The sequence below is a fragment of the Primulina huaijiensis genome, chromosome 9 (assembly GCF_012295235.1).
Source record: "Primulina huaijiensis isolate GDHJ02 chromosome 9, ASM1229523v2, whole genome shotgun sequence".
Taxonomy (NCBI): Eukaryota; Viridiplantae; Streptophyta; class Magnoliopsida; order Lamiales; family Gesneriaceae; genus Primulina; species Primulina huaijiensis.
In genome coordinates this window covers 6,464,131-6,476,129 of record NC_133314.1, presented here as the reverse complement: position 1 = coordinate 6,476,129, position 11,999 = coordinate 6,464,131, and the positions used below count along the sequence as shown (strand labels likewise).

Genomic DNA, 11,999 nt, shown 5'->3' with positions numbered 1-11,999 from the left:
GATGAGAGAGGAAATAAGGTCTCAGCTTCCGGGCTGTTACCACCAAGGCCAGGGCTATCTTCTCTGTTTCACTGTAATTGAACTCCGCTCCACGAAGGGCATGACTGACATAATATACTGGTTTTTGATCAGCTCCTTCTTCCCGGATGAGCACAGAGCTAATAGCATATTCAGTGGCAGACAAATAAATCTATAATTTTTCCCCGGACTCTGGCTTTACTAAAACAGGTAACTCGGTCAAATTAAAGCAATCCTTGACATGCTTGCTCACATTTGTCGTCCCAACCAAATTTTTGCGCTTTTATTAGAACTTGGAAAAATGGATAACTTCGATGAGCAGATCGAGAAATGAAGCGTGACAGGGCTGCAATTCTCCCGGTCAGTTTGTGTACATCCTGGACAGATTGAGGGGAAGGCATGTTAAGGATTGCTTTAATTTTTTCGGGGTTAACTTCTATTCCCCGATCGGTTACCATGAAACCCAAGAATTTACCAATTTTTACTCCAAATGCACATTTTGCTGGGTTGAGCTTTATTCCATATTGTTTCAAGGTGGTGAAGGTCTCGGCCAGATCATCAATGAAGCAGGAGACTTTCCGAGACTTGATCATAATGTCGTCCACGTATACTTCAATGTTCCGACCTATCTGTTTTTGGAAGACATGATTCATCAAGCGTTGATACGTGGCCCCAGCATTTTTCAATCCAAAGAGCATAACAACGTAGCAGAAGGTGCCCCCGGAAGTGATAAAACTGGCTTTATCTTGATCTTCAAGAGCTAAGGGGATCTGGTGGTACCCCTGATAAGCATTCAGAAAGCTTAATAACTCGCATCCGGAGGTTGAATCCACCAGCTGATCAATCCGGGGGAGCGGATAACAGTCTTTGGGGCAGGCTTTATTCAGGTCCCTTAAATCGACGCACATTCTCCACTTTCCCGTGGCCTTCGGAATGAGCACCACATTTGATAGCCAAGTATGAAATTGGACTTCTCTGATGTGGCCGGCCAGCAATAGTTCTCCCACCTGCTCCCCAATTACTTTATCTTTTTCAGGGCCAAAATGCCTCTTCTTCTGTTTCACAGGCCGGGATCCCGAGAGGATATTTAATTTATGCTCAGCCACTTGGGGTGAGACCCCGGCTAATTCCTGTTGAGACCAAGCGAAAACACTAACATTAGCTTTTAAACAATTTAAAAGATTTACCCGGGTGGACGCGTAGATGTCTCGGGCCACCCAGACGTGCTTTCCCGACTCAATTTCCACCACTTCTTGCTCTTCTTCCGCAACAAAATGTACTTCTCTCTCTCTGGCCACCTCCTCTTGACTCTCCTTTCCCTTCCACTCTCTTCTCGCCTTCTTCTGATCTACCCGGACAGTCTCCCCATAACATTTCCGAGAAGAGGGTTGATCTCCCTTAACTTCTCCGACCCCTCCGCATACAGGAAATTTAATTTTTTGATGATAAGTGGAGGCCACAGCTCTCAGCTCATTCATAGCTAGCCTCCCCAAGATGATGTTGTATGAGGACGGGGCATCCACCACTGTAAAGATTGTCATCACAGTTTTCCTCAAGTCCCCGGTACCCAAGGTCAGTGGCAGGGTGATTTCCCCTTCAGGGTACACGGCATGTCCAGCAAAACCAAACAGGGCAATCTCAACCGCTTCTAACTGATATTCATGCAAATCCATTTGGACCAGTGCTTCTTTAAAGATGACATTGATAGAACTGCCATTGTCAACAAATACTCTTAATACATCATAATTACCCACTCGGGCTTGGATAACAAGAGCATCATTGTGGGGTAGACTGACTCCCCTGAGGTCTTCTGGGCCAAAGCTGATAACTGGCTCGTTTCTCCCACTCCCATCAACCTCCAAGAACTCCTTTCTGCTTCTTGCCTTCCAAGTCCGGTTGGAATCACCGTCTGTGGACCCTCTCGAAATCATTTTTATTACTCCTCGGCTCGGGGAAGGGCCCTTCTTCTCTGCTTGTCTACTCATTTCTTAACGGGAACTCGCTTCCTCCCTTCTACTTTCGCTCGGGGTGTCTGTTGACTTTTGAGGAGTATTAGGTCCGGGGCGTCTAGACAACCAAGGTGGTTGTCTAGAATTATCTTGGGAGGGGTGAGGTGCTGGCATAGAACGCCTACTGGATTCTTTTCTTAAAGTTCAGAACTCATTCGTGTTGTGAGAACACTCCTTGTGAAGGGTGCAAAACCCTATCTTTTCTGCTCTTGGTGCCCTCGCCATTGGACTGGGAAGCGGGGCTATGTCTGAACTGCATTCATGAATTTCTCGATCCCTGGCAATCTCAAGGGTACATGAGAGAAGTGTCCAAGACCATTTCTCTTGTGGTCTCTCTCCTCGGGTCTGACAACCAGGTCTCCTCTGGTTCTTTTTAAGGCTTCTCTTTTTTGATTCTGCGCTTCCTCCATGTTGATGTATTTTTCCGCCCAGGACAAGAGATCTTCAAAGTTCTCGGGCAGTTTCTTGGTCAGGGATCAAAAAAAATCTCCTTCCCACAATCCTTGCATAAAAGCTGTGGCTTTTGTCTCTGGAGCACATGCGGGGACTTCCGAAGCTACTCGATTAAACTTCTTGATGTAGGCTCTCAGAGTTTCATCTTGGCCCTGCTTCACCTCAAATAGACTAAAAGCAGTCTTCTTGTATTTCTTGCTGCTGCTGAACTGATGTAAGAATATCTTTTGAAAATCTTCAAAGCAATGAATGCTTTGAGGTGTTAGCCCTTCAAACCATCTTTGGGCTGAGTCTATCAAGGTTGTCAGAAATACTTTGCATTTGATTTGATTCCCATAACAGTGTAGCATGGCCATGTTTTCGAATCTGGCCAGAAGTTCTTCACGGTCAGAACTTCCATCATAGTCCTTAACCCTAGCTGACTTGAAATGCCCGGGAAGTGGTTCCCGGATGATGGTATAAGAGAATGGGCAACCCTTGACAGTTTGAGCGCTGCTCTTAGAAACAACTTGCCCTTTCAACACTCTCACCTTATTTCTCAACTCTTCCAACTCTTCTGCCACAGTGGGAGACTTAGAGACTGTACTTCACTCCCTCTCCTCCTCCCTTCTCTCTTCCTCTTGCTCCTTTTGTGCATGCTCTTGTTCTTGTTCGGGCCGAGTAGAATGATTAACAAGGGGCCTTTTTGCCAAGTCTGCTTCCACGGCATCGGAGACAATTTTAGCCAGGTCCTCCGGTGTCAAGTTAATAGTAGGCCGGGGACCAGTGGGTGGCGGGCCACCTGCACCAGAAAGATGAGTGTTATTTTCTTCATGGATTCGAAAGGGTTTCTTGGTTCGTTCTTCTGGTAGGAGCCATATCAACGTCTCAGAACTCAAATTCCCACAGGCGGCACCAAATGCTGTAACCCGGGTGAAAGGGGTCAGTTGGGTCGGGTACTCTACCGGGTTTGCTATCAATATATCGAGGGAAATATGAGTTGGACGTCCGGAATAAAAATGTCTCTCCTCCCTTGACTGGCTTGAGGGATCTGCGAACAAGAAGGTAACCACGTGAATGGGCGTCGGAGGGGTGTCCGGCGTGACCACTCCGATGCTTAAGTCAGTAGGGAATTCAAGCAAGAAAACCAATGTAACCAAGTGATGGCTGTGTAATTGGTGTAGGGAGTGAAGAGTAAATGAACAATAAATGAGGGTATTTAATGTGTCAAAATAGATCATAAATGTAAAGATAAAACCTGGTATTTATAGTAGATGATGCAATGATGACCTCGTTCCTTGTGCTGATTATTAATTATAGTGGGGCAGCTGATTATACCCTATTGTTCTGACACGTCAAATCTCATACTAGTCACATCCAGCCCACCTGATTTTATCAACTACTTATGTTACTTGTCAGAGATAGGTCGGCTGCGTACACCCTACGTTGTCGGCGCCATTGAATGCAGCATTTATATCGAAGTGGTCCGAGTAGAAAGTATCCCGGAAGCTACATGAGAGCCCGGGCATATAATGTCCTGGGGAGGTTATGTCCCGGTTGCTCTAATGGCCTGGCACCTTTCTGAATTCGTTGGAGTGTCCCTGCATCATCCCGGGCCCTCCAGGGACCGAGCTTCTTTGCCGACCTATTCCAATATACCAGCTTTACTATCTCATGAACAATCACCCTCCCTGATCCGTGCACTATTCATGACCCGGCTACATGTCCCGGCTCCATGGCCCGAGACGTTCCAGGGTATCACCAGATTTTTATGGACTTCATGAATTTTTATTTGAATTCAGAGCATCAATTGATGTTCTTGTATAAAATTATATAAAATATATCACACGACGTAACATAAATCGAATTGATTTAAGATTAAAACGCTTAAAAGGCTACCATATACTCACTTTTGCGCTAGTGCTTTGCCAAATTCATACCTAATTTGTTGTTTTCTTTGCCATTACATAAAAACTTGCTTCTTCTCGACAAACTTAAAGTTAACCTTGCTATATTTTTCACAACCAAATTCAATTTGCAATGGCATATCCATCCTGTTCGTGTTTGCTTTTCTACAAATCTAGGAAAGATTCACCGAAAATCTAAGCAATTTAATTAGAAAAAAATTCGAGTATTGAATGTGGTCGGCTAAAATAATTTTGGAAAAAACTTATATGAGACGGTCTCACGGGTCGTTTTTTGTGAGACGGATCTCTTATTTGGATCATCCATGAAAAAAATATTATTTTTTATTGTGAATATCGATAGGATTGACCCGTCTCACAAATAAAGATTAGTGAGACCGTCTCACAAGAGACCTACTCAATAATTTTAGGTAGTGTTCGGATAGAGTGACTTGGAGTTGAGGGAAGGATTTGGTAGATAAATTTCTAGTAAGTCTATTGCGGGAGAATTTTGAAAATGATACATACACAATTTCAAAAGGGAATGAATGAGTTTAAAATTCATTGATTTAGAAAGCATCAAAACAATTATGATGAATTGAAATAATAAATTTCAAATTCTTCGACTTCAATATGTCAATAATAATAATAATAATAAACCTAGGTAAGGAGGGTTGTTTTAGGTTGCCAACCATAAAAAATTATAGGCAAATCTGTTTATGTATGTATCCATCAAACTATTGAGTTAACTAAATTGTTCTCCGGAACCAACTATTTCCAGTGTGCAAACTGCAACATCTTGGCAAGGACCGATACGTATCCTTGAGTTGTAGTATTAAATACACAAAAATTTCTCACCTCCTAGGTTGGATAAGAACAAACATTATAGGAATATCAAGTGTCTTAGATTTGGGCAAAGGATATAAAAAATTCAAACTTTAAGTTATGGTATATAAGAAAGATTAAAACAAGAAATTCAGTAATCATTATTTTAGATATTTCATCAAGGGATGAAGTAATAAGAGTAGTTAGCAAGGGAGAGAGGATTATAGCTCATAGGGTAGTAGTAGCAAAAAAGTTATTAATGTAATTAGCATATATGCACACCAAGTAGTGTTAGATTAAAACACTAAACAAAGGTTTTGGGAAGACCTAGATAACATAATACAAAGAGTTTCGCCAAACGAGATGATTTTAATAGAAGGAGATTTAAATGGGTAGGTAGGAGTAACAAATGAGGAATATTATTTGGGTATATTGATGTCATGGTTTTGGAACAAGAAATTTAGAAGAGAAAAATATATTGGATTTCGTGATAGCATAAGAATTATACCAGTTAATATATTTTTCAAGAAAATATAAGAATACTTGATCACGTTCAAAAGTGGAGACAAATTGTGAATTGACTTTCAAGATTGCAAATAGATTTGTCAAAATGGGTTGAGCCTGCCAGATTGGCCCGCCTTATCCCGCTTGCCCGCTTTGAAGGCTCTAATGACAAAATCATACCTAGAGCAAATTTAACTACCTAGGTAAGTGGTGTTGATACCATCTCCAACATGATATCCATAGAAGGAAAACATGCATGGCTCTCCTAGGATCAAGTGGTGGAAATTGAAAGACGGGTAGCAAAGTACCTTTAACAAGATACTAGGAACACAAGTTAATACCCTGTGTAAAGAGGTCAATCACTCTCGACAACCCAGATAAAAAAAGGAGAATGTCCAAAGGTTTACCTCATGTTCAATCATTAGGTTTTATGAGGAAGTCGTACCAAAGACCTCCTCGGGCTCTATCAGGTTTCACCGACAGGTCATTTAGAAGCTCATCCCAGCTGACTTCTTGAGTATGAGTCATATATGAGTGGTAGCCGAACTCACACGCTGAGGTCCTATGTTGCCTAAAAAACATCAGTTTAGTGGTCACCTACCGCCCAAGCCGAGGTCCTAGGCGACCTCCCAACATTAGTCAATATGGAGACTAAGAAGGTTGTAGACGACCTACCGAGGTAACGAACTTTTATGAAGAATATGATTAGTTTCGGGCGTGCGATATTAGAAACGAGTAGAACCAAATATTTTAAATATTGATGAGACTTTTTAGTAGAATAAAATATGTATTTAATTAATTCTTTAATTGGGCCTAGATTAGCAAATATTTAATTAAATAATTAGGGTTCATTAAGTAAACTAACGCCCAATTAGAAATATAACAACTTAATTAAATAAAATCTTAACCTACACCCACCCACAATACACGTTTCTCACACCACCAGCACACACAAACACACACTAGATTCCTAGGGGTGGCCGAAACCTAGAGAAAGCAAGGGAAGGAAGAAAGTTTCGCGTCCCGTTCGTCTCTCGTCGCGCCATCGCTCGTATATCGTAAGAATAAAGGAATAAGGCATGTTTTCAAATCAGTTTTCAAGAACCATTCAATCCATATTATTTTATGTATGCTGATGTGTGAAAAATTTATAAAAGTGATGGTTTTCAATTTCCTACATTAACATCCCATGTTTTCATAAAGATTTTTTATGTTTATTAAATTTTTGAGGGAAGGATGCAAACCAAGTTAAGCAAGGGTTAGTCTAGACGATTAGGAAGAGGGTTTTAAGGACAATAGATGAGCCAAACCTCCGCATGGGGCTGCTGTCCCTGTACACGATTGCATGAGGCCGAGAGGGGGAAGGGTTCGGGCTTGGGGCTCCATCGGTCAAGGGGGCTTCATGGGGTCCTAGCCATGGTCTGGAGGGTTGTTTTAGGGTCCTTACAAGGTCTAGGAGGGGTTCGACAGGGGATGGAATGAGCTAGTGAAGCACAGTGGTCGTGACTCCTTAGGGTGTGCATGTTGGCTTGTTTTGGGACGTGGGGGTTCCTAGGGCTAAGAGGTTGGTTTAAGGGCTGGTCTAGGGGCTAGGGATGTGCCTTAGGGTCTTGGTGAGAGTTTAGGGTGAGCTAAAAGTTGAGTCGATGGCAGCCACAGCCGCTGGATCCTTTGTTCCTCAGCTGCACATGAAGAAGCATTCGGCGCGCGGCTGTTGTGGGGAGGTTGGAGTGTTGAGCGTCTGGTCTGTGTCGTAAAGGGGCTGACCATGGTCTTATTTAGTGTCTAAGGAAGGGGTCTAGGGCCTGGTTCGGGGTCGTAAATTGCCCAAACGTGTCAAAATAGAAGCGAATTGAGCCTAGGTTAAATTTTAAATCATGTTTTCGGTTTTGGCTTGGGCTTTAGGACTTCCAGCAACTTATATTGAGTCTTAGGATGTTAATAAAGGTCTGATCTCGGGTTGGTTCGAGTCGGAAGGGTAGTTTGGGCATTTGTTTAACCAAAAACACGAAAACGATAGTAAACGAGTCCTCCGGTAAGCGAATTGAGTCGTTTTTGAAACGTAGGTCCTAAGATTGAATTTACAGCAAGCTACTGGATATTTTTGGGTGTTTTTAAAGTTTTTAAATCGAGTCGTCTCCTTGAGTCAAAGTTTAAGGTCGTCTGGGTTCGTATAGCGTTGAATCTTGTGTGATCGGTTCGAGAAAGTCGAGGGCGGTTTGAAACTTCCTAAAAAAATTCCATATCATGAAAAATGTTATTTTTGGAAGTTTTAAAGTATATGAATGATATATGTTATATATGCTATTTTAGCAATCTCGACGTATATGAACGATATAAAGCATCTTTTTGTAAGTTTTAAAAGAATATGGAAAGTCAAGAATGTTTTATGGAATGATAAAATAAAGGAAAATATTTTTGAGGAATGTGAATTGATCGTAACGAAAAAGTAGTAAGGGATCCGTTGAAAACGAGAATGGTGAACTTGCAATGAAAAAGATTGAACCGTCGAAAAAAGGGGCGGAAATTTCAATGATAATGGATCCGTTGAAAACAGGAACGGTGAAGTTATTTTTATGATAGTCGGTGGGATCGTCGAAAAAGTGGACGTTGAATCCGGCGGCCTAGTACTATGGTTTATAGATTGATCAATCGAATAAATGATGTCACTTTCAAGGATCGGACTTCACATAAAAATGATGAATTTAAAGAGAAAAGGTTTATATTTAAGCATGGTTTAAAAGCTGCATGTTTTGAAGGTTTCACGATTGCGTGGAAAAATTTATTTTTAGTAAAAGCAATTTTTATGCATGTAATTTTATATGTATGTACTTGCTATGTCAGGTTTGAGCATGCTGAGTCATTAGACTCACTAGGTTTGAATGGTTGCAGGTGATAATGACATTGAGGGAGGCGCTGACGTTTGAGTGGATTGAGTCCGGCAGTACACTTTCGAGGGACATTTATTTTCCGTATTAGCTTGTTAGTTAAAAGATTTAAAGATTTTTGTTAATGAATTTATTAGAGATTTTTATGCTTTATTTTGACGTTAGTTGATCTTGTTAAAGATCGACGTAGGATTTTTGGTTAATTGACGATTTAAAGATTTTTATACACTTGAGATTTCAAATGTTAAATTATTATGATTTTTGGTATGATAAATTATTTTATTTAGTATTCTAGAGTTTATAATTATTAAAAAAAAAGTAGAGGACATTTTAGCAATGTTCAAGTCCTATAGATTATTGCTAGCCATAACAGTATGGTATGACTATGAAATATGCCAGATGTATGTGAAGACATCATTCTTTCATGGTGGCATTGAAGAAGAGATTTACATATCTCAACTTGAAGAATTCACATCAGTAGAAAGTGATCATAAAGTATGAAAACTTCAGATATCTTTCTATAGACTAAAACATGCATCAAGGAGGTGGTACCTCATATTTGAAAACATTATCAAAGAGTTTGTTAAAAACCCTGAAGAACCATGTGTGTGGGGCCCTTAACTCCTAATCGTTATTACAATGCAATTTGATTAGAGTTAATTAAGTACAGCGGAAAACGAGTTTAAAATTTTCTTTACTATGAGTCCAAAATATCTTATTTGAATACTAAAATAGTATTTCATCTCATATCATAAAGTATGCCCACACATAATCAAAACCAACCACATACAAACAACTCATATCCTCGGGACATGTCCCGGTATATAGATACATATATACACTGGGAAAAACATAAAACCTCAGCTCAAACTGTGACTCCCTCCAGAAGCACCCTCTCCGACCTCCTGATATCCTGGAGTACCTCCCATTGTCCACATATAAAGACAACAGCAACCCCCTCTGGGATGAGAAAAGCTCCGAATGACACAACCACAATATATACCAAAAGTATCTAAACAATGATATATGATAAGTAATGCATGTGTGTCGTGGAGGTATCTGGTCAAATTCCCATCCACTGAGCATATATCAAAATCAATCGAATCGCTAATCAAATCAATGCTCGAGCTGTCACACCGGACTCAATCAGGAATACTCGTATGATAAATCTCAATCAAGAATCGGGGCCACAAATGACTATGCTTTAAAGGCCACATAATGAAAAATATAGCATCGTGTTCACAAACCCCATAATCAAATCCAAATCATATCAAAGTATCCAAGGATCATAGCTCAACGTGTATGTCTTGTATGCCACATAACTCAACAAATAAGACATATAGACATGTATTCTCAATCAATTCAATCAAAAATATGTCATATGATACAGATACCTGTCGTATGTTACTCGGTCGCAACATACCTCAATTCTTCGTTTCCAATCGATGTAGCTTGAAGATTTCAGTATAGAAACTCTATCTACATCAATAACACATTCATTTCAATCAATAAAATAATTCAAAATAAAAAATATCATAATTCAATTCCGAATTTGAAAACTAGTTTCTTGTCGGTTGTTCTACTACATATATGGATCTCGACTTCAAATACATGTCATTCCAGCATTTCAATAAATAGAGGTGTTGAAACTAGAAGAAACTTACCTCAAAAGAAAGCTCTCGACGCGAGGATTCCAAATATATAACTTGTTCCAAGTTTGGACAACGTTTCAAGATGAATTCGGACGATAGAAATCAAGTTTCTCTCGTTTCTCTCTCTCGAAGTTGCTGAAATGAATGAAGAAAATGTATAGCAACTTGTTCTTATCATCCCACCGCTCTTGCGCTCGGGCGGTAACATCTCGCGCCCGAGCGCGAGATGTTCTGTCCCCCGAGTGCTGGTTGAGCCGCGCTCGGGCGATAAAATAACGCGCTCGAGTGAGATCTATTCTGTCCAACATCCTAAGGTCAACATTAGCAAATTCGGTCAACATGAAAGTTTTAGATATATGTCATGGCTTTCATTTGCCACCTACCTCACTCAACTTAGATATCGGACGCGAGAGTTATGCTCATTTTGCCAAAATGTTTCAGTGCAGAAATTACGATGCACACGTTACATTTCGAGATGATTTTGCCCTTATTTACCAATAGATTTGGACAAAACTCAAAACATGGAAGTTTTAGTACTATGTATTAGCTTTCCAACGAATTTGGTTTCATTTCATTTTGACTAATACTCAAATAATTATGCTGAAAACTATAAAATGTGTCACTTTTCTATTGCGGTTTAGCACATCATTCAATGACAAATCAATTTCGAATACAATCTTCCATTATCACAACATATTTTCTTTAATCACATAACAATCTCGTGAATTATCGATAATCACAGTATGATTTACGATGATACGATACGCGTACTTACAATGTGTCTATAAGAAGGTTAGTGAGAGTGCAGTGGAATTCCAATTACATTATTTTATGATACACTATTGACTGAGAATGATGTAGAGATGTTGCAATTGTTAGAGTACGTGCCCGTCGAGCCAAGTGTTGGTCGAGTGTTGACAATGAAACTCTATGTATAAATAATCTTTATTTTAATTATATTTGAAATTATTGTTTTGACGCATCTTTTTCTGTATACTCATGCTAGTTGCATAGATAAAGTCCTTGAATATACAAATAATAGAAAGAATATGAGATGCTCGTATGATGAGTATCATGAAACTCATATTTGGAATACTGTATATTCTAAACAGTTCCTAGTCAATTCAGCCGCCGCTAAGAAGAATATAAGCCACTCAAGTTTGAGACTAGTATCTGCGATATGAGTACCATGTTTCATTGGTAGGGGACATTGTGATGTCTGATCATGCATATAGATGCTCCTTGTAGAGTGCACTGAACAACCCTCCATAAAGGACTTTCCAAGTGGTTCTCACTTATCGAGTGGAAACGTTCTAGTTTATGGTTGTACACCATTAGTCCTTATTACCCGGGACAACATTGAGACTCTAGATGCTATCATTGTACTTTGACTTGTTTACCGACTCATATGGGGTCATCAAGTGGCAAGGTTAGGTGTTTTGTCGAAACATAGAGGGGGGGGGGGATTGTATTCGGGCATTCACTGCTTACCTTCGGGTATGGATATCCTATGTGTATGTAGTATGAAATCTCTGATCAGAGGATTGTTGGTAATTATGAAAGAGGTTTCATAGATTACACCATCGATACAACTACGACATGACACATAGTATCGATTCTTTGATAGCTCTCGATATACCAATAGTCGTCGAATCGGTCGGGATATATGAGATGAAGGGACCGTACTGTACGCTAACAATAATTGAATGGTTCTTGCAGGCACTATCATTTGATACCTAGGGAATCATGTAAGCGATGCTGGTAGGC

General features: G+C 40.1%; 1 protein-coding gene across 1 annotated transcript; it reads right to left on the bottom strand.

The window, feature by feature from the left end:
• Positions 1-242: 242 nt before the first annotated feature.
• Positions 243-2,003, bottom strand: LOC140983836 (uncharacterized). Its single transcript, XM_073450993.1, has one exon. It carries the CDS (start codon positions 2,001-2,003, stop codon positions 243-245), a length of 1,761 nt encoding a protein of 586 aa, XP_073307094.1.
• Between the last annotated feature and the right edge of the window lie 9,996 nt (positions 2,004-11,999).